The sequence below is a fragment of the Salmo trutta genome, chromosome 17, assembly GCF_901001165.1.
Source record: "Salmo trutta chromosome 17, fSalTru1.1, whole genome shotgun sequence".
NCBI classification, from domain to species: Eukaryota; Metazoa; Chordata; class Actinopteri; order Salmoniformes; family Salmonidae; genus Salmo; species Salmo trutta.
In genome coordinates this window covers 15,152,642-15,179,201 of record NC_042973.1, presented here as the reverse complement: position 1 = coordinate 15,179,201, position 26,560 = coordinate 15,152,642, and the positions used below count along the sequence as shown (strand labels likewise).

Below are 26,560 nucleotides of genomic sequence, written 5' to 3'. Positions count from 1 at the left end.
TTAAATGTGCAACCAGAAGGAAAACATTCTAGACCACCTTTACTTCACACACAGAGACGCGTACAAACCGCTCCCTCGCCCTCCATTTGGCAAATCTGACCATAATTCTATCCTCCTGATTCCTGCTTACAATCAAAAATTAAAGCAGCAAAGACCAGTGACTCAGTCTATAAAAAAGTGGTCAGATGAAGCAGATGCTAAACTACAGGACTGTTTTGCTAGACCAGACTGGAATATGTTCCGGGATTCTTCCGATGGCATTGAGGAGTACATCAGATCAATCACTGGCTTTATCAATAAGTGCATCGAGGACATCGTTCCCACAGTGACTGTACGTACATACTCCAACCAGAAGCCAGGGATTACAGACAACATTCGCACTGTGCTAAAGAATAGAGCTGCCCCTTTCAAGAGTGGGACTCTAACCCGGAAGCTTATAAGAAATCCCGCTATACCCTCCGACGAACCATCAAACAGGCAAAGCATTCATATAGGACTAAGATCGAATCGTACTACACCGGCTCCGATGCTCGTCGGATGTAGAAGGGCCTGCAAACTATTACAGACTTCAAAGGGAAGCACAGCCAAGAGCTGCCCAGTGACACGAGCCTACCAGACGAGCTAAACTACTTCTATGCTCGCGTCGAGGTAAGTAACACTGAAACATGCATGAGAGCATCAGCTGTTCTGGACGACTGTGTGATCACGCTCTCCGCAGCCAATGTGAGTAAGACCTTTAAACAGACCAACATTCACAAGGCCGCAGGGCCAGACGGATTACCAGGACGTGTACTCCGAGCATGCGCTGACCAACTGGCAAGTGTCATCATCGACATTTTCAACCTTTCCCTGTCTGAGTCTGTAATACCAACATGTTTCAAGCAGACCACCATACTCCCTGTGCCCAAGAACACTAAGGTAACCTGCCTAAATGACTACCGACCCCGTAGCACTCACATCTGTAGCCATGAAATTATTTGAAAGGCTGGTCATGGCTCACATCAACACCATTATCCCAGAAACCCTACACCCACTCCAATTTGTATGCCGCACCAACAGATCCACAGATGATGCAATCTCCATTGCACTACACACTGCCCTTTCCCACCTGGACAAAAGGAACACCTATGTGAGAATGCTATTCATTGACTACAGCGCAGCGTTCAACACCATGGTGCCCTCAAAAGCTCATCACTAAGCTAAGGACCCTGGGACTAAACACCTCCCTCTGCAACTGGATCCTGGACTTCCTGACGGATCGCCCCAGATGGTAAGGGTAGGTAACAACATCCGCCACACTGATGCTCAACATGGGGGCCCCTCAGGGGTGTGTGCTTAGTCCCCTCCTGTACTCCCTGTTCACTCATGACTGCACGGCCAGGCACGACTCCAACACCATCATTAAGTTTGCTGATGACACAACAGTGGTAGGCCTGATCATCGACAAAGATGAGACAGGCTATAGGGAGGTCAGAGACCTGATCGTGTGGTGCCAGGACAACAACCTCTCCCTCAATGTGATCAAGACAAAGGAGATGATTGTGGACAACAGGAAAAAGAGGACCGAGCACGCCCCTATTCTCATCAATGGGGCTGTAGTGGAGCAGTTTGAGAGCTCTACATCACCAACAAACTAACATGGTCCAAGCACTCCAAGACAGATGTGAAGAGGGCACGACAAAACCTATTCCCCCTCAGGAGACTGAAAATATTTGGCATGGGTCCTCAGATCCTCAAAAGTTTTTACAGCTGCACCATCGAGAGCATCCTGACGGGTTGCATCACTGCCTGGTATGGCAAATGCTCGGCCTCCGAACGCAAGGCACTACAAAGTGTAATTCATACGGCCCAGTACATCACTGGGGCCAAGCTTCCTGCCATCCAGGACCTCTATACCAGGCGATGTCAGAGGAAGGCCCTAAAAAATTGTCAAAGACTCCAGCCACCCTAGTCATACACTGTTCTCTCTGCTACCGCATGCCAAGCGGTACCGGAGCGCCAAGTCTAGGTCTAAGAGGCTTCTAAACAGCTTCTACCCCCAAGCCATAAGACTCCTGAAGAGCTAATCAAATGGCTACCCAAACTATTTGCATTGCCCCCCCCCACGCTGCTGCTACTCTGTTATTATCTATGCATAGTCACTTTAATAACTCTACCTACATGTACATATTACCTCAATTACCAAGACACCAGTGCCCCCGCACATTGACTCTGTACCGGTACCTCCTGTATATAGCCCCGCTATTGTTATTTACTGCTGCTCTTTAATCATTTGTTATTCTTGTCTCTTACTTTTTTTTTTTTTTTCTTAAAACTGCATTGTTGGTTAAGGGTTTGTAAGTACGCATTTAACTGTAAGGTCTACACATATTGTATTCGGCGCATGTGACGAATACAATTTGATTTGAAGTATTACTAAGTATTAACACGTAGCGTGGGGACATTCTATTCACCTCATATTTTCTTTCTATACCATGAACAAACCCCTTCTACCTCAATATGCACTGATAAACTTGATCAAATCCAAAGATATGCACAGGGCACATCTACCAACTAGATTAGAATATAGAATATGGCTGGATATCATCCTTTAATCTTCCTCATAATGGAGTGTTCCATACCTCTAGGGCGGGGGTGGAGAGGAGAACGTGGGTGGACTGTACCACGTCGGCAGCGTGGATGTTGTTGTGGTAGGCCACGTCGGCGTGGTAGTGGTCCTCCAGGGTCATCATGAAGGTGATGAAGGTGTCGGCTGGGATCTTAAAGTTTTTCAGCAGCTCTCGCTCCTGAGGTTGGGCAGCAACAGAAACCAGGCTCACAAGAGTAGAGCAAATATGTAACAAACTTTTGGTAAAGTATTGAAGTGTATTTGGGGTAGCCCCGACCGGGACTCAAACCCTTGGCCATTACACCAAGATTCAAATGTCTTGGAAGGAATGCTAAAGAATGCTACAATTGGCTGCTGTAATGTACGGACAGAAGAGATGCATTTGGAATTGGAGACTCATACCTGGAAAATGGAGTACATGACCACCGTCAAAGGCCGATTACCCGAGTATTCAGCTATCTTGAAAATATCTAGACCCCATCTGTTGATGTCCTCAAATTCCTAGAACCACAACACAATAAAGTGAGAAAAAGTCTGATATGGCAATTTAGCAGAATTGTATTTAATAAATAAGAAATATTCAACTTTTTTAACATGCATAACAAAAGATATTAGAATGGCACAAAAAGTAAACTACTTTTCCCATTGCGATCCTCCAGAGGGCAGATGACGTGACAAGTTTGGCAATAATACGTCACTGACATTATATTACATATAACATTATAGGCCAAGCAATAAGCATTAAAGTAACTTAGCTATTCCTCAGTGTGACAAAGCGGACCTGTCTGTGTAAGTCGGTGTGTTTAAGTCTGTGTGTGTGTGTTTAAGTCTGTGTGTGTGTGTATATGTCTGTGTGTGTCTGTGTGTGTGTGTGTGTGTGGCGCCCACCGTAGCCAATAAGCCCTCCTGGAGGGTGGTGACCCCGAAACGGGGGATCTTGGTGGGGGCGAGGCTGGGGCTGAGGGCAGGCTTCTTCACCGCAACGATCTGGGACATGGGCCTCTTCTTTTTCTTGTCTTTCTCCTTAGGAGGCCCAGACATAATCTCCACATCATGTTGCTTTTCTACAGACAGAGAGAGCGAGAAGAGAGAGAGACAGAAAAAAATATATGCCCATTGGACTATGGCTGTGTTGGTGTTAGGAGAGGAGCCCTGACTATTTGTCAGCCAGTAAGGCATGTAGATTATTTATTTTATTTGAACCAATATATAGGAGTAGCAACCCGTCATTCATGTTTTGAGCCCCACCTATTTAGCAAAAAATAATAATAAGTGTCACATATCAGTTTGCAAACAATGTAGAAAATATAATATTTTTGTTAATAAAGCTGCATACAAACATGGTCTCTTTTTTGCTTTCTTGTTTCAGCCTAGCTCAGTGCTTTCTGTGGTGGTGGGGCAAGCCAGCAGAAAATACAGAACGTAGGGTTTGGTAATGTTCTCTAGTTGCGCTGTAATTGGTTCAGTTTTCTGTCACTCATGGGGACACTACTTCACCGCAAAATCTACGAGTGGAGCTCAAAAATTCAAGCCTGTTGGGTGCTGCCATAGATTTACATTAGACATGCCCATCCAAGAAGCCTCAAGGTAATTGGCCACAGAAAAAATGAAGTCAAATCACGTTATATCTACCGTAGCTTTGATTAGACTGATCATGTCAACATCATACTTTCAAAATCTTAGCTAGACAAGCAGTCATCATCATGAATCAAGTCGACAATCTACTGGAAAATCCTTTTCAATCCTTGTCATATGAAGAGAAATTATAAATAAAACATATCGGTGCTCATCAGCCATCAACATTACACAAGAAGTTGGAAATCGCAAATTCAACAATGAGTGGTTTGGAAGGAATCAGTGGCTAACTGCAAGCATTGCAAAGCAATCACTAGCCTGCTATTCAGTGGAGAGGGTGTGTGGTCCAAGTCTTGGTTTAAGGGTCTCTTTTCCAAGATTAAAAGCATAAACATTCACATGCAACACCATGGGCCAGAAAATGTTGAATACACTGGCCATGCTGCCAATCCAGTATGACTTCTGTCGTGTTCAAAACAACTGGAAACTCTGAACTGGGAAATCTCAGACTTCAGTGAGTTTAAGATAACTGGGAACGCAGGAAAAAAAATTGTTCCGACTGAGAAAATACGTTTTCAACGATCATCCAAGTCGGGAACCCTGGCCTCTTTCTAGAGCTCCGACCTGAAGATCACTGACGTCATGATTCAACCTTGTTTTTTTCCACCCTCCCAGTTATCTTGAAAGCACCATAAATCCAGAGAATGCCAAAATTTGCCCATGAGAAGGACCGCCGCACCACCGTCCTGTTCAAGTGAGCACAGCTCAACAAGGTGAGTCCAAAAATGTATTGCATGCTGCTGCATAAATTATGTTATATGCCAGGGAGATATGTATACTGAAAGTAATACTAAGTGTATGTTGTGTAGTAAGCTGTTAGTAGCCCATGTGCCTCACCCTAATAATTTGGTCCCTTTACCCTCATAACGTAGCCTACTGTTCTGACTTGGTGGTGCACATAAAGCCTATAACCGGTTTTTGAGAAATGTAATCATCAAATACTTGTAAGAGCTTTCCTTGTCTGCTTATATGCCCCCTTAATTTATCCTACGGTTCTGACTTGCTGTACAGGGAGAATACTGTAAGAACGGCCCATGTTCAGAATTCTGTCGCTGTACATTTCAAAAGTGCTGAACAAATAGTTATATTGACTACGTCCGTCTTTTCTCGCTCATTAATGTCTTAATCAAAATTACGGATTGCCTCTTATCCACTCATCGTTCCCTTAGGCCATAGTTTGTACATCTCAATTGTCAGTAGAATCCACATTTGTTTAAGCAAGTCAGCCATATCAGCTATGTTTTTAAAAAAGGCAGTAAATGAGGCTGAATTAACTGTTTCGCTGCCAGACAATGCAGGTGTAACGGTGGTAAGGATTCACTCCATAGTGCTGAAAAGAAAGCTCTGCTGTTGGGACATCTTTATGTAGGCCCTAACAGTTTGTGGGCACCGTTTGTCACCGTTATAGGGCAATTCATGTATTGTTATGTTGTGTAGTGGCTTAGCTGCAACAAGATTTACATGCTAAATTCACCACTGTATAGGAGGACACTGAAAACTGCAGAAAATGAACAGTTGATTGTTTATTTTACGAACTATAGCTAATCTAAGATATTTCCACCACAAATCAGGTGATAAATCAATTAGACTAGTACTAGGAATACTGCTTCAACTGATAACTCTCCAGCAAATGTCATCTCTCAACCAATAATAACTCAATAACTCATTCAAATATGAGAAGACAGATCATAATCCCAGATCCTAAAAGCATGTAAATATCATTACGAGGACACACACAATCTGCCACCACACCAAGAGAAGCGGTCTCACCAATCTCACAATATTTCCTCTTCCTTTCACCCAAAGCCATAGTTCTCCTTTCCGATCCCAGCCAATGTCAAAACAAACCAAATCATGTCAAGTGGACATATATTTTCAGGCTCCATTTTCTCTCCGTCTGCAAGCATTTTGGTGAAGCTCCATTCCGCCACAATATCAGTTAAAGACTGGGGTATTGACGCAAAAGGCAGTCTAATAATATTACCGTCTCCACGGCAACGCCAGATAACATGTCCAGGAATGCCTTGCCGCCTGCTTCCTTTGGAAGCTCTTCTCTTTCCTCTAACATGCTGGCTAATAGGCCAGCAGACATACATGACAAATGCCAAGTTTTGCAACCACATACTGCATGATGTCATGCAACCTATGTTCATACTCTGAATATGTTGGCCTGTTCAGTACTCCAACTAATTATATACAAAACATGTTGTAGTAATTTTGTAAGTATTCTGTAATTCATAATGCATTTTAAGCACATGTATAATGCCTTATGAGCTATGCATAATAATGCAAAACATAGGCACTGCTCATAAACATCTATGACTACATTTATAGAGCTGTATAATGTCCTGTATAATGTCCTAAAGCGAATAAATATTGTATTTATGTATCCAACTTTTGAGCAGGATGAATGCTTTACATCAATTATTATTTGACAGTAGGGTCTAAATTAATACCTTGCCTAGCCATTGCAATGCCAGTTCAGGAGCCATACTTAGAGTGCTGTTGTCACTCACCTAGGAAAGTGCTGGCGATGAACTCTGAGACTTGGTTTCCTGACCGGCTGGTTTCCGACAACTGGGTGAGCTCTCTGTTCAACATCCTTTTGAACTGGGAAACAAGATCAGACACAACGACAAGCATCAGTGACACGAGTTCATACATGGAAATACAGTGTGGAAAGTAGAACATACAGTTGAAGTTGGACGTTTACATACACCTTAGCCAAATACATTTAAACTCAGTGTTTCACAATTCCTGACATTTAATCCTAGTAAAAATTCTCTGTTTTAGGTCAGTTAGGATCACCACTATTTTAAGAATGTGAAATGTCAGAATAATAGTAGAGAGAATGCTATATTTCAGCTTTTATTTCTTTCATCACATTCCCAGTGTGTCAGAAGTTTACATACACTCAATTAGTATTTGGTAGCATTGACTTTAAATTGTTGAACTTGGGTCAAACGTTTTGGGTGGCCTTCCACAAGCGTCCCACAATAAGTTGGGTGAATTTTGGCCCATTCCTCCTGACAGAGCTGGTGTAACTGAGTCAGGTGTGAAGGCCTCCTAGCTCGCACACGCTTTTTCAGTTCTGCCCACAAATGTTCTATAGGATTGAGGTTAGGGCTTTGTGATGGTGACTCCGATACCTTGACTTTGTTGTCCTTAAGCCATTTTGCCAACTTTGGAAGTATGCTTGGGGTCATTGTCCATTTGGAAGACCCATTTGCAACCAAGCTTTAACTTCCTGACTGATGTCTTGAGATTTTGCTTCAATATATCCACATAATGTTCCTTCATCATGATGCCATCTATATTGTGAAGTGCACCAGTCCCTCCTGCAGCAAAGCACCCCCACAACATGATGCTGCCACCCCTGTGCTTCACGGTTGGGATGGTGTTCTTCGGCTTGCAAGCCCCCGCCTTATTCCTCCAAACATAACGATGGTTATTATGGGCAAACAGTTCTATTTTTGTTTCATCAGACCAGAGGACATTTCCCCCAAAAGTACGATCTTTATCCCCATGTGCAGTTGCAAACCGTAGTCTGGCTTTTTTATGGCGGTTTTGGAGCAGTGGCTTCCTCCTTGCTGAGCGGCCTTTCAGGTTATGTCGATATAGGACTTGTTTCACTGTGGATATACCGTAAATTCCGGACTATAAGCCGCAACTTTTTTCCCAGGCTTTGAACCTCGCGGCTTAATCAATGACGCGGCTAATATATGGATTTTTCCCGCTTTCATTAGCATGAAGCTTTCATTAGACCAATGAAATTGCCGAACGGGTTAAGGTCAAAAACTTTTTTGTTTACTGTTTAGATTAAATCGAGCGCTCTCAAACTTCCCATCATTCTGATTATGGTAGTCATTTTGTCACCCTCATGGCAAAGACACGGAGAAATGCATATGATGCAGCTTTCAAGTTGAAGGCAATTGATCTGGCTGTTGGAAAAGGAAATAGAGCTGCTGCACGGGAGCTTGGTCTTAATGAGTCGATGATAAGACGTTGGAAACAGCAGCGTGAGGAATTGACTCAGTGCAAAAAGACAACTAAAGCTTACTGCTAATTATTTATTTTTTGTTACAAGACGTGTTTCGTTAAAGCCTATTTATTTTTGTTACAAGCCGTGTTTCGTTAAAGCCTGTGTAAAGTTAATTTGTTTCAATGTACTGGTAGGCACCTGCGGCTTATAGACATGTGCGGCTTATTTATGTTCAAAATATTATTATTATTTTTAATTCAGTGGGTGCGGCTTATATTCAGGTGCGCTTAATAGTCCGGAAATTACGGTAGATACTTTTGTACCTGTTCCTCCAGCATCTTCACAAGGTCCTTTGCTGTTGTTCTGAGATTGATTTGCACTTTTCGCACCAAAGTACGTTCATCTCTAGGAGACAGAACACGTCTCCTTCCTGAGCGGTATGACGGCTGCGTGGTCCCATGGTGTTTATACTTGCATACTATTGTTTGTACATATGAATGTGGTACCTTCAGGCATTTGGAAATTGCTCCCAAGGATGAACCAGACTTGTGGAGGTCTACAATTTTTTTCTGAGGTCTTGGCTGATTTATTTAGATTTTCCCATGATGTCAAGCAAAGAGGCACTGAGTTTGAAGGTAGGCCTTGAAATACATCCACAGGTACACCTCCAATTGACTCAAATTATGTCAATTAGCCTATCAGAATCTTCTAAAACCATGACATAATTTTCTGGAATTTTTCAAGCTGTTTAAAGGCCCAGTCAACTTAGTGTATGTAAACTTCTGACCACTGGAATTGTGATACAGTCAATTATAAGTGAAAATCTGTCTGTAAACAATTGTAGGAAAAATGACTTGTGTCATGCACAAAGTTGATGTCCTAACCGACTTGCCAAAACTATAGTTTATTAACAAGAAATTTGTGGAGTGGTTGAAAAACGAGTTTTAATGACACCATCCTAAGTGTATGTAAACTTCCAACTTCAACTGCACTTCAGTAGAACAAGTGTAATAGCAGTAAAGTTCCTATCATAATATAATGTGGAAAATTTGAAATTAACAAAACCAAATGAGAGTTCAAAATGGCAATAAAGTAGATTTTTGAATTCTGTTTGGTGTGATTTCTCGCACCACACTCAAGTGTCAGGAGTAACTAACAAGTAAATAATATGACAGAGTGATTTCCTTGATCCCCTCATACTGAATAACATGTTATGTTATAGAAAAAGACAAGTGTAACATGGGATAGAGTAATAGAAGTCAATTATATCAATAAGACCAGAAAATGAATCCAAAAATATGTATTTAAAACAAAACAATCATTCACTTCTTTCATGACACAACCTCATACGCTAGTCTATTCAGTGCATCACATTGGAGGGCACAAGGACTGGAACAGTGTTTTCAGCTGGGCTCGAACCGTTATGTAATCACTAACCGAACATAGCAGGCCTAAAAGAATCGCCTGACACTAAATCCCCTACATACTGGTCTTGACCAGACAAAAAAAAGCTGTACTGTTCAACCAATCTAGTATATGTGGAGGAGGAGGAGTTAAGATGGAGCATCGCCTTGTTAACATCCAAAAGCGGAAGTCGCGTCCCAGGCTCTCTTTCCATTTCCCCTGTTGATGGGGACTCGGCAGAGGCTATGTAATCACACACGTGGGTAGGGGACAAACCACCGTATAAGGTCTTAAAGGAGACATTGCATCTACACACACAGACATACAGGAAGGAAAGGGTAGTGTACTCAGAGATTTGTAGACACTAACACACTCATGCACATACACCCAATGGAACAGGCATGTGTGTACACACACAGGCATGTGTAGACAAAATAATATGCAGTTTTATCAAATCTCACTGACAAAATAAGCAAAATCACAGACATCCAAATACATACTGTGTCCTACAGTACACCAAAGCACACTTCTTGTCATCCAGTTAAGTTTGCACTGCAGTAACAGAAAACGACATCCTGACACACACATTCCTGTGCACTCACCTGTATGAGCGTCCAAAACATAGAAAACAAAGTGACGTAGGGCATTCCAGTGGACACATGTTGAATGTCAAAAACAAAGACGAGTGAGCAGCAGAAACCAACTTTGGTGAATAAAATCCAGTAGCAGATTGTACAGGTCTATTTTAGTTTTTTATTTCACCTTTATTTACCAGGTAGGCCAGTTGAGAACAAGTTCTCATTTACAACTGCGACCTGGCCAAGATAAAGCAAAGCAGTGCGACACAAACACAGAGTTACACATGGAATAAAGAAACGTACAGTCAATAATACAATAGAAAAAAATCTATATAGAGGGTGTGCCAATGACGTAAGATTAGGGAGGTAAGGCAATAAATAGGCCATAGTGGCAAAGTAATTACAATTTAACAATTAAACAATGGAATGATAGATGTGCAGAAGATGAATGTGCAAGTAGAGATACTGGGGTGCAAAGGAGCAAAAAAATTATAAATAACAATATGGGGATGAGATAGTTGTATGGGCTATTTACAGATGGGCTATGTACAGGTGCAATGATCTGTGAGCTGCTCTGACAGCTGATGCTTAAAGTTAGTGAGGGAGATGGGAGTCTCCAGCTTCAGTGATATTTGCATTTTGTTCCAGTCATTGACAGCAGAGAATTGGAAGGAAAGGCTTGCCAAACGAGGAATTGGCTTTGGGGGTGACCAGTGAAATATACCTGCTGGAGCGTGTGCTACGGGTGGGTGCTGCTATGGTGACCAGTGAGCTGAGATAAGGCGGGGCTTTACCTAGCAAAGATTTATAGATGACCTGGAGCCAGTGGGTTTGGCGACGAATATAAAGCGAGGTCCAGCCAACGAGAGCATACAGGTCGCAGTGGTGGGTAGTATATGGGGCTTTGGTGACAAACGGATGGCACTGTGATAGACTGCATCCAATTTGCTGAGTAGAGTGTTGGGGGCTATTTTGTAAATGACATCGCCGAAGTCAAGGATCGGTAGGATAGTCAGTTTTACGAGGGTATGTTTGGCAGCATGAGTGAAGGTTGCTTTGTTGTGAAATAGGCTGTGGATTCTAGATTTAATTTTGGATTGGAGATGCTTAATGTGAGTCTGGAAGGAGAGTGTACAGTCTAACCAGACACATAGAATATGTGGACAATTACAAATACATTGGAGGGAAAAAATTATTTGATCCCCTGCTGATTTTGTACGTTTGCCCACTGATAGAGAAAGGATCAGTCTATAATTTTAATGGTAGGTTTATTTGAACAGTGAGAGACAGAATAACAACAAAAATATCCAGAAAAACGCATGTCAAAAATGTTCTAAATTGATTTGCATTTTAATGAGGGAAATCAGAGGCGGAAATCCCGGGGGGGACGGGGGGGACACGACCCCCCCATCCTGGGAAAAATATGATTTGTCCCCCCCAATATATCACTGAAACATAACTATGTAATTTAAATAATATTAATAATACGCAATGAAAGCAATTGTGCTGATTATAGACACTTAATAGCACGTTTTTAAGTTTCAAAAGATGGCAACCCCCCCCCCCCTTTGCCTCACAATGGTTTGATCCACTGCCAGTTCCTTAGCTTGCTACGTAACTGACGTGAGGTTAATCCAGTCAATCGCGCACACACACTAGCTGAATATGCAGAGCTAGCGCGCAAATATTAACTATTAAGCTAGCTAGTACCTATTCCATTTATGTGGCGTCGTCAAAGATTGAATCAGCATGCAGATGATATAAGTTAGTGCTTCAAAGTCCCTGTGATAAGGTTAGCGATAAACTGAAATCCAAACTGAACAGAACTACACTCTCTTCTACCATTGTCTTAAATATATTTAATGGTCTCGTTGCAAAAGCTAAATTGTCGCAAGTGAACTTTTATTTATTTATTTTATTTCACCTTTATTTAACCCGGGTAGCAAAGATTATAGCAAACACCACTGAAACTGAATTGGTGCTCGCTAGCTTTGCAAATTCAGCTATTGTTGGAAGCCAGCCAATATGAAACAAACTATTAAAATTACAAAAGGTTGCAGCATATGTTGTGTAAATGGTGAACTCATACAGCTGTCAACTCTTGTCATTTTAATCCGTTTGACATTTGCTAGCTACCTTTTAGATCGAAGCCCAAATAGAATGATTGAAGATGATAGAAGCCCATCTCCTACTGTAAATAACCTACACACTGTGTGTGTAGCCAGCCAGCCAGCCAGGTAGAAAAATGGCAGAAAAATAAAAGACGGACATCAGAGTATTTTTCAATACACCAAAACAAATAGTACGAACCCTAGTAGCCTAATATCTCAAAGACTAGTTGATAAAATGTTCATAAGAAAGAAATGAAATTCTAATGGAAATGTTTCACAATGATGTCATTAGGCAGAGCAGGCAACAGATGGCACACAGACAGCAGAGTTGGGGACAGATATGCAGGGACAGACTGGCAGAGACAGGGAGTCTCAGGTAAGTTTGTTGAGTCTTTGTTTGGCAACATTATGAAAGGTTTTCCATTTTTTTTACTTGTAAAATAGGAACATAATTGGAAAATGCCATGGATACCCCCACTCTCAACTTAAACTGGTGACTGAACTAAGATTTGTTAAAGGCAATGGTATTGCTGTTATGATTAGTTGTGTAGTTTTGGGTACCGGTAGTTAGGAGTACGGCAAATACCTTATTTCTTTGGTTCCTCAATATACATTTACCATATTACAATGTAGGCTATGTGTTACAGCACTACTTTTGGTGTCCCCCTCAGGAATTGCTCTTGAGAAAATTTCATGTAATTGTCCCCTCCAAAGTTGATTTCAGATTTTCGCCAATGAGGGAAATAAGTATTTGACCCCCTCTCAATCAGAAAGATTTCTGGCTCCCAGGTGTCTTTTATACAGGTAACGAGCTGAGATTAGGAGCACACTCTTAAAGGGAGTGCTTCTAACCGCAGCTTGTTACCTGTAAAAAAGACACATGTCCACAGAAGCAATCAATCAATCAGATTCCAAACTCTCCACCATGGCCAAGACCAAAGAGCTCTCCAAGGATGTCAGGGACAAGATTGTAGACCTACACAAGGCTGGAATGGGCTACAAGACCATCGCCAGGCAGCTTGGTGAGAAGATGACAACATTTGGTGCGATTATTCGGAAATGGAAGAAACACAAAAGAACTGTCAATCTCCCTTGGCCTGGGGCTCCATGCAAGATCTCACCTCGTGGGGTTGCAATGATCATGAGAACGGTGAGGAATCAGCCCAGAACTGCACGGGAGGATCTTGTCAATGATCTCAAGGCAGCTGGGACCATTGTTACCAAGAAAACAATTGGTAACACACTACGCCGTGAAGGACTGAAATCCTGCAGCGCCCGCAAGGTCCCCCTGCTCAAGAATACATATACATGCCCGTCTGAAGTTTGCCAATGAACATCTTAATGATTCAGAGGACAACTGGTGAAAGTGTTGTGGTCAGATGAGACCAAAATGGAGCTCTTTGGCATCAACTCAACTCGCTGTGTTTGGAGGAGGAGGAATGCTGCCTATGACCCCAAGAACACCATCTCCACCGTCAAACATGGAGGTGGACACATTATGCTTTGGGGGTGTTTTTCTGCTAAGGGGACAGGACAACTTCACCGCATCATTTGACGGGGCCATGTACTGTCAAATCTTGGGTGAGAACCTCCTTACCTCAGCCAGGGCATTGAAAATGGGTCGTGGATGGGTATTCCAGCATGACAATGACCCAAAACACACAGCCAAGGCAACAAAGGAGTAGCTCAAGAAGAAGCACATTAAGGTCCTGGAGTGGCCTAGCCAGTCTCCAGACCTTAATCCCATAGAAAATCTGTGGAGGGAGCTGAAGGTTCGAGTTGCCAAACGTCAGCCTCGAAACCTTAATGACTTGGAGAAGATCTGCAGAGGAGTGGGACAAAATCCCTCCTGAGATGTGTGCAAACCTGGTGGCCAACTACAAGAAACATCTGACCTCTGTGATTGCCAACAAGGGTTTTGCCACCAAGTACTAAGTCATGTTTTGCAGAGGGGTCAAATACTTATTTCCCTCATTAAAATGCAAATCATTTTATAACATTTTTGACATGCGTTTTTCAGGATTTTTGTTGTTGTTGTTATTCTGTCTCTCACTGTTCATATAAACCTACCATTACAATTATAGACTGATCATTTCTTTGTAAGTGGGCAAATGTACAAAATCAGCAGGGGATCAAATAATTTTTTCCCCCCACTGTACCTAAGTCAGAACCGTCCAGATTAGTGATGCTGGACGGGTGGGGGGGGTGCGGGCAGCGATCGGTTGAAGAGCATGCATTTAGTTTTACTTGTATTTAAGAACAGTTGGAGGCCACGGAAGGAGAGTTGCATGGCATTGAAGCTTGTCTGGAGGTTAGTTAACAGTGTCCAAAGAAGGGCCAGAAATATACAGAATGGTGTCCTCTGCGTAGAGGTGGATCAGAGAATCACCAGCAGCAAGAGTGACATCATTGATGTATACAGAGAAAAGAGTCGGCCCAAGAATTGAACCCTGCGGCACCCCAATACAGACTGCCAGAGGTCAGGACAACAGGCCCTCCGATTTGACACACTGAACTCTGTCTGAGAAGTAATTGGTGAACCAGGCGAGGCAGTAATTTGAGAAACCAAGGCTGTTGAGTCTGCTGTTAAGAATGTGGTGATTCACAGAGTCGAAAGCCTTGGCCAGGTCGATGAAGACGGCTGCAAAGTATTGTCTTTTATCGATAGCGGTTATGGTATCGTTTAGGACCTTGAGCATGGCTGAGGTTCACCCATGACCAGCTCGGAAACCAGATTGCATAGCGGAGAAGGTACGGTGGGATTCAAAATGGTCGGTGATCTGTTTGTTAACTTGGCTTTCGAAGACCTTAGAAAGGCAGGGTAGGCTAGATATAACAGTAACAGTTTGAGTCTAGAGTCTCTCCCCCTTTGAAGAGGGGGATGACCGCGGCAGCTTTCCAATCTTTGGGGATCTCAGACGATACGAAAGAGAGGTTGAACAAGCCAGTAATAGGCATTGCAACAATTGAGGAGGATACTTTTAGAAAGAGAAGGTCCAGATTGTCTAGCCCAGCTGATTTGTAGGGGTCCAGATTTTGCCGCTCTTTCAGAACATCAACAATCTGGATTTGGGTGAAGGAGAAATGGGGGAGGTTTGGGCAAGTTGCTGTGGGGGGTGCAGGGCTGCTGACTGGGGTAACCAGGTGGAAAGCATGGCCAGCCGTAGAAAAATGCTTATTGAAATTCTCAATTATCGTGGATTTATCTGTGGTGACAGTGTTTCCTAGCCTCAGTGCAGTGGGCAGCTGGGAGGAGGTGCTCTTATTCTCCATGGACTTTACAGTCTATCCAATGAGTTTCATCACAAACTGACAGTCCTTACGTCCCAGATTGAAAGAGATCAAACAGCAATCAGTCAAAGTTGAGGTTTCCCCGTAGCTCTGAGCTTAGTAAGTGGGACAGATGGGACATGGGGGATGGGCGGTGGAGGGTAAGGGGACAGAGATAGTACAGCTAGGTGCAGGGCACCAGAGCACATGGCTCACTGCTGCTCCATCCTCCACCATCACACGCTCAACGTAAACACAGAGACTGAGTGAGAGAGGGAGGGAGGGCAAGAGAGAGGGAAGAGTATAAAGACTAGTCTCTCCTTCCCTGTGTGTATCTCCCCTTCAACTGCCTACGTGCGGGATGCCCTACAGCCAATCCGCAACAGAGGCTGGGTGGATGTGAGGGATCTGATTGGTTGTGTGTGTGTAAAGGGAAGGGGAGTGTGAGAGGTGGGGGCTGAGAGAGAGAGAGAGAGAGAGGGATGCATAATGCATTCCGGAGGAGCAGAATGGAAAGAAGGGACTTGAACCAATGCGAATGGTTTAAAAGGAAGGGATGGGCTCCATTCATGTGCTGGTGTGCGTTAGTGTCTGAATGGGAGGAGGGAGTGTGTATCAGTCCAATACACTTTAACTGAGTTTGGTGGTAAGAGTGCTTTTAGCTTTGCTGGCATGGTCCGATCTCGGAACACTTTGCTGAAGGACTAAAAACTAGATCATTTAATTCTGATTGATGATTTTAAATCCCATATTTGAGGGCTGCTGACCTCAGATTGCTCAGGTTTTTACACCTGCTCCTTTAAGCTGTGTTATGCACTTTGCACTGTTTTAACTTCCATTCATAGTTAGGTTTTATGTTGTGTGTCATGTGGAACTAACTATCCTGCTTTCTTCACCATGAACAAGAGATGTCAACAGAATTTAAATAAATAAATGCTCTCTGTATGCCCAAATATTATGCACAGAGGGAGAATGCAGCAGCAGTTCAACTTCCTGAATCTGTAAAAATGTAAATAGTGCAATGCAATGAGAACTGAGCTACTTGTTGGAGGGTCCAATCACAAGTAGGAGGTCATATATACTGCTCAAAAAAATAAAGGGAACACTTAAACAACACATCCTAGATCTGAATGAAAGAAACAATCTTATTAAATACTTTTTTCTTTACATAGTTGAATGTGCTGACAGCAAAATCACACAAAAATAATCAATGGAAATCCAATTTATCAACCCCTGGAGGTCTGGATTTGGAGTCACACTCAAAATTAAAGTGGAAAACCACACTACAGGCTGATCCAACTTTGATGTAATGTCCTTAAAACAAGTCAAAATGAGGCTCAGTAGTGTGTGTGGCCTCCACGTGCCTGTATGACCTCCCTACAATGCCTGGGCATGCTCCTGATGAGGTGGCGGATGGTCTTCTGAGGGATCTCCTCCCAGACCTGGACTAAAGCATCCGCCAACTCCTGGACAGTCTGTGGTGCAACGTGGCGTTGGTGGATGGAGCGAGACATGATGTCCCAGATGTGCTCAATTGGATTCAGGTCTGGGGAACGGGCGGGCCAGTCCATAGCATCAATGCCTTCCTCTTGCAGGAACTGCTGACACACTCCAGCCACATGAGGTCTAGCATTGTCTTGCATTAGGAGGAACCCAGGGCCAACCGCACCAGCATATGGTCTCACAAGGGGTCTGAGGATCTCATCTCGGTACCTAATGGCAGTCAGGCTACCTCTGGCGAGCACATGGAGGGCTGTGCGGCCCCCCAAAGAAATGCCACCCCACACCATGACTGACCCACCGCCAAACCGGTCATGCTGGAGGATATTGCAGGCAGCAGAACGTTCTCCACGGCGTCTCCAGACTCTGTCACGTCTGTCACGTGCTCAGTGTGAACCTGCTTTCATCTGTGAAGAGCACAGGGCGCCAGTGGCGAATTTGCCAATCTTGGTGTTCTCTGGCAAATGCCAAACGTCCTGCACGGTGTTGGGCTGTAAGCACAACCCCCACCTGTGGACGTCGGGCCCTCATACCACCCTCATGGAGTCTGTTTCTGACCGTTTGAGCAGACACATGCACATTTGTGGCCTGCTGGAGGTCATTTTGCAGGGCTCTGGCAGTGCTTCTCCTGCTCCTCCTTGCACAAAGGCGGAGGTAGCGGTCCTGCTGCTGGGTTGTTGCCCTCCTACGGCCTCCTCCACGTCTCCTGATGTACTGGCCTGTCTCCTGGTAGCACCTCCATGCTCTGGACACTACGCTGACAGACACAGCAAACCTTCTTGCCACAGCTCGCATTGATGTGCCATCCTGGATGAGCTGCACTACCTGAGCCACTTGTGTGGGTTGTAGACTCCGTCTCATGCTACCACTAGAGTGAAAGCCCCGCCAGCATTCAAAAGTGACCAAAACATCAGCCAGGAAGCATAGGAACTGAGAAGTGGTCTGTGGTCCCCACCTGCAGAACCACTCCTTTATTGGGGGTGTCTTGCTAATTGCCTATAATTTCCACCTGTTGTCTATTCCATTTGCACAACAGCATGTGAAATTTATTGTCAATCAGTGTTTCTTCCAAAGTGGACAGTTTGATTTCACAGAAGTGTGATTGACTTGGAGTTACATTGTGTTGTTTAAGTGTTCCCTTTATTTTTTTGAGCAGTGTATATTAGACAGAGGAAGTGACCTGTGGGAAATAACTTTCCCTTGACTATGCCTTTTCCAAAATATATGGCACCTGCTGTGTAAAGCCACTTTGACTATGAGATGGCAGTGAACCATATGACAATCAACCAACCACTGTTTTGATGCATTGGGGACAACAGCGTAGGTTACACAAGGAACTCAATTCCCTAATATAATATTCAGGTTAAGTATAGCTTCACTTTGTAAATCCTAAACATAAGACATGTGATCGACATGAACACAGAGCGATGTGATGCTGATGAGAGATGCTGTGCAATCCCCGGGTGCAGTATTAAAAGGCTGCAGCCCACAGCAGGTCTCTGGAGACAGTCATTCTGTAGCCCTTTGACAGTCTCTGCCAAGCCCAAACAAATAAAAGGTAGTGAGTGTGCCATGCACATGGTCTTCAAGTGATGTGTGGCTGTGGTCTCAGCCACAGCCAATCCTAGAGCTACAGCAAGGGCTTAACGTGAAGCAATATCCACGCTTTTCGGATCTATGTCCTTTTGCGCACAAACTCCTCATTTCAGTATATACAGTGCATTCGGACAGACCCTTTGACTTTTTCCACATTTTGTTACGTTACAGCCTTAATCTAAAATTGATTAAATCATTTTTTTCCCTCATCAGTCTACACATAACACCCCATAATGACAAAGAAAAAACAGGTTTTTAGAATTTTTTGTAAATGTATTAAAAATGTAAAACTGAAATATCACATTTACACATTTAGTATTCAGACCCTTTACTCAGTACTTTGTTGAAGCACCTTTGGCAGCGATTACAGCCTCGAGTCTTCTTGGGTATGACGCGACAAGCTTGGCATATCTGTATTTGGGGAGTTTCTCCCATTCTTCTCTGCAGATCCACTCAAGCTCAGGTTGGATGTTTGGATGGGGAGCGTCGCTGCACAGCTATTTTCAGGCCACTCCAGAGATGTTCGATCAGGTTCAAGTCCAGGCTCTGGCTGGGCCACTCAAGGACATTCAGAGACTTGTCCTGAAGCCACTCCTGCGTTGTTTTGGCTGTGTACTTAGGGTCGTTGTCTTGAGAGCATTGTGATGGGTTGCACCACTGCCTGGTATGGCAACTGCTCGGCCTCCGACCGCAATGCACTACGGAGGGTAGTGCGTACGGTCCAGTACATCACTGGGGCCAAGCTTCCTGCCATCCAGGACCTCTATACCAGGCAGTGTCAGAGGAAGGCCCTAAAAATTGTCAAAGACTCCAGCCACCCTAGTCATACACTGTTCTCTCTGCTATTGCACGGCAAGCGGTACCGGAGCGCCAAGTCTAGGTCCAAGAGGCTTTTAAACAGCTTCTACCCCCAAGCCATAAGACTCCTGAACATCTCATCAAATGGCTACATCAAATGACTATTTTACAATGCTGCTACTCTGTTATTATCTATGCAGTCACTTTAATAACTCTACCTACGGGTACATATTACCTCAATTACCTCGACTAACCGGGGCCCCTGCACATTGACTCTGTACCGGTATCCCCTGTATATAGCCTCGCTATTGTTATTTTACTGCTGCTCTTTAATTATTTGTTACTTTTATTTCTTTTTTGTTTTAGGTATTTTTCTTAAAACTGCATTTTTGGTTAAGGGCTTGTAAGTAAGCATTTCACTGTAAGGTCTACACCTGTTGTATTCGGATCATGTGACAAATACAATTTAGTTTGATTTGTTGGAAGGTGAACCGTCGCCCGGTTCTTTGGTCCTGAGCGCTTTGGAGCAGGTTTTCATCGAGGATCTCTCTGTACTTTGCTCCGTTCATCTCTCCCTCGATCATGACTAGTCTCCCAGTCCCTGCCTCTGAAAAACCTCCCCACAGCATGATGCTGCCACCAGCATTATTCCATTTAAAAATGATGGAGGCCACTGTGTTCTTGAAGACCTTAAATGCGGCAAAACATTTTTGGTACCCTTCCCCAGATCTGTGCCTCGACACAATCCTGTCTCGGCGCTCTACGGACAATTCCTTCGACCTCACGGCTTGGTTTTTGCCCTGACATGCACTGTCAACTGTGGGACCTTAAAGGTGTGTGCCTTTCCAAATCCAATCAATTGAAGAAACATCAAGGATGACCAATGGAAACAGGATGCACCTTTGCTCAATTTTGAGTCTCATAACAAAGGCTCTGAATACTTATGTAAATCTCTATAAAAAAATACAATAAAAAAATGTCTAAAAACCTTTTTTCGCTTTGTCATTATGGGGTATTGTGTGTAGATTAATGAAAAAAATTGAAAAAGGCTGTAACGTCATAAAAAGTGGAAAAAGTGAAGGGGTCTGAATTCTTTCCGAATGCAGTGTAGATGGAGATAGATTTTTCATTAACCAGACCTATATCTTTGCTATTCTTCAAGCAATCATTCCCAGGATTTTAAAGTAGATGAGGCTCAGTTCAAATGCAACGCAGCTCACCTTGTTGGAAGCCATCTCACTGACTGAGTGACGGGTCTGCAGGGTCTCCAGCTGGTCCAGACACCAGTCCAGCTCCTCCAGTGTCTCCATGGCCAGCTTCTGGTAGGGCTCCTCTGAGGGGGCCAAAGGTCAGACTACTATTAAAGCCCTGAGAGAGCATTTGTTCTGATCTCTGCTGCTAAAAAAATACATTAAAACTTAAAGAATTTCAGTGAGTGCGTTTTTTTCCTTTCTTCAAGTAAAAGCCCATCAGAGACCATCCCATCCAGACCCTAGACTTACCAGACTGAGACCCAGATCCAAATCCTCAAACAAGGCCCAATCAGTAGATCACTTTCTCTTTATTTTACCATAGTCCCACTGTCAAGGACTGTTCTCCTGTGGTCAGTTATCAGGCCCCAGACTGTATTTTATTTTACCTTTATTTAACTAGGCAAGTCAGTTAAGAACAAATTCTTATAACTGCCTTGTTCAGGGGCAGAGCGACAGATCTTTACCTTGTCAGCTCGGGGATTCGATCTTGCAACCTTTCGGTTACAAGTCCAACACTCTCACCACTAGGCTACCAGCCACCCCCAAAATCACTGGACAGAAGGCTGTGTGCTGTCTTTCACTTCGAGTCACTAACGTCTAATGCAAGCTCTGTTTTTAAATCAAGATTGGCTCCATTTCAAACCAGAGACTATAAAATTAATTGTGTTGACTTTCATTGAATATTTATTCTGGTTTGTTACACCCTGAAGGCAAAGTGATGCCGAAATGTACCCAATAAATGACTGGGAATTTATAGAGTGTGCGACTCTTTATTTTTATAGCTTATAGTTTATTCTCCATTAGACAGCACCTCTACAAAAAATGATTTTCTCTGTTTTTTATTTGGTTTCTTATCAGTGAAAACTAATTCTCAAACCACGGCTGCTTCAAATGCTACAAACGTCCTCCTGAGTGCTTGTATTGAACTATGGCATTTTGGGTTGACATAGAAACTAGGACCAGTGTTTATATTTGTCAACAGCCCCAACCCCCCCTCCAAAAAAAGGGAAGGAGAAAGAATGTATGCCTTGTTGTTGTCCTTTTCACATTCTCACTGCACTGCCCTTATCAATGTAAAGCTGACAGATTACAATAACAGCAATTGTGGCAGTAGCATCAAACAAATCTTATGTAGGTCTGTATTTTCAGTTCTTGAGAACTTGTTATTTTTACAGGGTGAAGCAGACACTAGGGAACAAGAATCGGCACAACAGGCAGATTCTTGTTGTGAAGTCATGTAAGAGGTAAGATCAGATGAGTATAATACTGACCTGTTATGCTTGACTTGGTGTGGGTAGGTATGGAGGGAGGGTTGCTGCCTGATGGCCGCCTGTTGGGCCGATCTTGCAGATGAGTTATGTAGGCAAAATTGCTTCTGACTGTTCGGAGACTGGCAAGCACCTAAAGAGAAAGGTTGGAGGACAGTGTTATGTTGCATTATGACCATCAAATTGATTTCCAACGCTCAACATCAGGAATTCATACCAGCACACACACACACACACACACACACACACACACACGAGAAAACGCATGAACATAGCACTAACCTGTGCAAATGGTGTTACAATCATGTCTTCTCCATGTCTGAAATGACAGAAGAAAAGAAAAACACTTGGTTAGATACAAAACCTTCAACAAACAGGTGAAGAACAGAATAAAAGGTTAATATTAATATACAATACATAAAATGGGGCTCTGTGGTACTCAATGGGCATCTTAACTGCAACCTGAACACCCTCATGTCCTGCATCAGTTAACACATTGGACACAGAGAGAAAATAAGTGACATGCACACAACTGACTGTGGGAGAACCCTGGGAAAACAGACATAGCCCTTTGGAACTGTGCTGTGGGGGAATCATCATGCACATAATGTGTTGTCTTGGGGTCAAGCCTTTCTGTGGTTAAGATAATAGGCCTCAGGCTATTCATGCAGCACACATACAGTAGCAGGCTCAACTCAGATGCAAGAACTGTGGGGCTTTTCTTTTTGGGATGGTTTGGGAGGAAAGGGTCTGAGGGGCATGTATGTATGGGCGGGGTGGTGTTCAGCAGGAGGGTGTGGAGGGGGTTAAGGGGTTGGTGAGTGGAGGAAGTGTCTGAAACCTGCAAACGCAGTGGAACAGTCCTTAAAGGAGAAGTAAAAAAGAAAACAATTGTCACGCATGTCTCTCACCGCGGCAGCCAACCGACTTCCCAGTGCTTCAAGCCCTCTTCCCTTTAAAGACATAGAGAGTCCAGTGACTAAACTAGACATGGGTAAAATAACCTCCAGAAACAAACATCAACAATACAAGACTGTTAGACTTAATTCAATTGACTTTAAGGTTGAGTCTTTAGGGAAATCTGTGGAAACATAGTTGAAGGGTTAGCGATGTCATAAATATGGAGAGAGTAAGTGAAGTATTGGTAGGTGAAATATCAGGGGTGGGTGGAGAGCAACAAAGAGGCAAAGAGAGAGACAGAAGGACGGAAACAGCAACATAGTGAGTGAGAAAGAGAGAGAGGGAGAGAATAAGAAAGATAGAGATGGGAAAAAGATAGAGAGAGGAAGAAGAAAATGACCTGGAAAAGGTGTTAGGAGGAGGATCACACATCACATTGGTCCAATGATACTTACAGCTCACTGGCCGTGGAGGAGTTGCGGGACATGGCTTTGGGCGAGAGGTCGAAATCTGAGTCGGAGCGATAGAGGAAGGACTCGCGGCGCTGGCTGTGGGGGTAGTTGGCCTGTAGGACCAGGCCAGAGCTGGGGCTGACCTGGGGGTCCAGGGGACTGCGCCCCACCGACAGCCCATTCTCCACATCAAAACTAAGGGAGAGGCAAAAGGGTTGGATTCATGTTTTGGGTGTCTTTCAGTTTGTTCAGCAGTGACATACTGGCATTGTCATCACAGAAAATGATAAGGGCCATCAACGTCAACATTATGGGGACAGAAGGTAGAGAGAAGGCAAGATTCATGTTAATAGGTGTCTGGACCAGCGGAGCAGGAAGACAGGACGACATTGTCCATTCATTTATTGTGTACAGTATGATGTCAGAGTCATGGAAGTCTGACAAGATTTGTGAATCAGAAATCATCAGTTTTCATCATCAAAAAAACCCAACCAATCACTGCCTGCCTCATTGCTAATACACAGTATATTGAGTATAAAAAAAGAGCTGACTTAGTGATCTGCCACCCCCAACACCCACACCCATTACTTTAACTCAAATCACACTAGAGTCAGCACTGACTTCACAGTACCAGTCAAAAGTTTGGACACAGCTACTCATTCAAGGTTTTTTCTTTATTTTTACTATTTTCTACATTGGAGAATAATAGTGAAGACATTAAAACTATGAAATAACACATATGGAATCATGTAGTAACCAAAAAAGTGTTACACAAATCAAAATATATTTTATATTTGAGATTTTTCAAAGTAGCCACCCTTTGCCTAAAATCAAAAAAAAATCTAAATCAAATGTATTTATATAGCCCTTCTTACATCAGCTGATATCACAAAGTGCTGTACAGAAACCCAGCCTAAAACCCCAAACAGCAAGCAATGCAGGTGTAGAAGCACGGTGGATAGGAAAAACTCCCTAGAAAGGCCAAAACCTAGGAAGAAACCTAGAGAGGAACCAGGCTATGAGGGGCCTAGATGATAGCTTTGCACAAAAAACACTTTTTTTGTTGCTGTATGATTCCATATGTGTTATTTCATAGTTTTGATGTATTCACTATTATTCTACAATGTAGAAAATAGTAAAAAATAAATAAAAACCCTTGAATGAGTAGGTGTGTCCAAACGTTTGACTGGTAGTGTACGTCATCAGTGCTTTCTTCCTCTCCCTCTGTCAGGCATGCTTAAGGCACCTATCCACCCCTGCAGCCAGATCCTGAGCTAAAAATATCAGGGTGATCAATCCATAGCCATCCAATCTCATAATGATGCTGACTTGGGGAACCTGTTTCCAGATGCACGTCAGGCCCAAGAGGCTGCCAAGAAAGCTGCAAGGATTCCTGTGAGTGTCTTGGTGTGGTGTGTAGTTTCTTTGGGTAACACAGAAAACGCAGTGTGAACAGCTAGAAAATACATTGAGGTCTGTTTGATGGATGAGTGGAATTCCACTTTCCTTTTCATATTTTAAGAACGTATTAAGACACTAAGTTAGGAGATCAGAGGTGGAGAAAGGCAAGTGCGAGAAACAGCGGGAAAGCTGGACGTGGGGATTGAACCCCAGTCTCTGGTGGGAAGTTGGATACACGACAGTATGTGTCAAGAACAGGGTGTTTTAATAATAATAATAATAAATAGCATTTAGCAGACGATTTTATCCAAAGCGACTTATAGTCATCTATGCATACACTTTACATATTGGACTTTGCACCAGCAAAGTATAGTTGATACAGCAGTGACTTTACACATACAGCAGAAGTTGTAATAGTACATTACTCTCCTCCTTTAGGCTCACTAGTAATGTGACTATGTCTGATCTGTGTGTCTAACTCCAGAAGAGAGTTGTTCCAGGGCGATGCCACAGTAAATGAGCGACAGCTGCAAGGTCGGGCTGAGGTGGAGTTGGAGAGAGTGGTTCTAAGAATAGCCCTCTATCATTGATGGGGAACATGTGAGAGGGCTATACATAGCCCAAAATATACTGCATGCCCCCTGGCTGGAGTCTCATATAATTACATTAGGCTGAAGCCCTCACCCCATACGGTACATACCCTTTCACTTGACTTCAAGTTCAACTCAAATCAATGTTTATTGGTGGTGTACACAGTTTAGCAGCTGTTATAGCGGATGAGGCGAAATGCTTATGTTAATAGCTCCTAACAACGCAATAAACTGTCAAACAAATAAAATGTAAGAAAAGAAATATACAAAATTGCACATATTCTCATGCTATTGACCAACACATGATTCTTTGCAAAGCACTGTGTAGTTTGTCAGAGTTACTTTTCAGTTGAACTATTGTTGCATGTCTCCGGGGCACCTGCAATAACCACCTCTGGATGTGCATTTCACTTACTGACTCCTCTCACAAAAGCAGTCAGATATGGGACTGTGTGTATGGGGTGTATGCATTCTTTATACTAAATACAGGACAATGATGCTTAGTATTTTGTGTAAATTAACATTTAAAAACCAGCCTGCATCATACTCTGGAAGTGATTGACATCAGTGATCAGAAGCAATGACTGAATTAATTGTTTAACCAATGTTTTCTTATTTTGTTTTCCATTTTGGCTTGTGACTCCTGCATAGCCTACTGTACTGTACTGGAATTAGCTGTGTAGTGTGTATTTTTAGCTGAATTTGGCAGTCCAGCAATAGCAGTAACTGATAAATTAATGTTAACTGAGCAGGTCGAGCAGAACACGCTGTTGTGGAAAATTCAATCCAAAGATTAAGGCATAGACTATTTAATTGTATAATAGAAATATCCTTAATCAAGCAGCTGCAGGGGAGATCTACCTCTGATTTCAAAGGGAAGAACTCCAAGAGTAAATGGTTACATGTCCCTTATATAGTGGGAGCTGATAAAACAATCATACTGTTACACAGCAGATATTTTATACAAGCAACCGTTCCGGAACACAATGGCCTTGTATTAGAGTGCAGACATACCAGGAGTCTATGAAAGGCATAACATCACAGTCCAACACAGAACATATCCCTTGAGAAATCGCAACAGCTCACCCCAAATTCCGCCACTACAACGTCAATCCTGTTAACAATAGATAGACAGGCTAGAAATGTTTTAACAATTTCATTTATTTTGTGAAGCCTGCATTCAATTTCCCCTCCCTGTTGCACACAAGCTTTCA

General features: G+C 43.2%; 1 protein-coding gene across 4 annotated transcripts in view; it reads right to left on the bottom strand.

The window, feature by feature from the left end:
- The window catches only part of pde4cb (phosphodiesterase 4C, cAMP-specific b), a 143,450-nt gene that overhangs the window by 6,065 nt on the left and 110,825 nt on the right, over positions 1–26,560 (bottom strand). For 3 of the 4 annotated variants that reach the window (XM_029695809.1, XM_029695808.1, XM_029695811.1), the window contains 9 exons: positions 23,359–23,550; positions 22,915–22,956; positions 22,286–22,322; positions 22,007–22,136; positions 20,703–20,815; positions 6,760–6,853; positions 3,497–3,672; positions 3,011–3,109; positions 2,622–2,786 (listed from right to left, as the gene is read on the bottom strand). In XM_029695809.1, coding sequence (XP_029551669.1) covers positions 2,622–2,786; positions 3,011–3,109; positions 3,497–3,672; positions 6,760–6,853; positions 20,703–20,815; positions 22,007–22,136; positions 22,286–22,322; positions 22,915–22,956; positions 23,359–23,550 — 1,048 coding nt within the window. The remainder of the gene's footprint in view (positions 1–2,621; positions 2,787–3,010; positions 3,110–3,496; positions 3,673–6,759; positions 6,854–20,702; positions 20,816–22,006; positions 22,137–22,285; positions 22,323–22,914; positions 22,957–23,358; positions 23,551–26,560) is intronic. The other variant, XM_029695810.1, reaches the window with a different exon arrangement.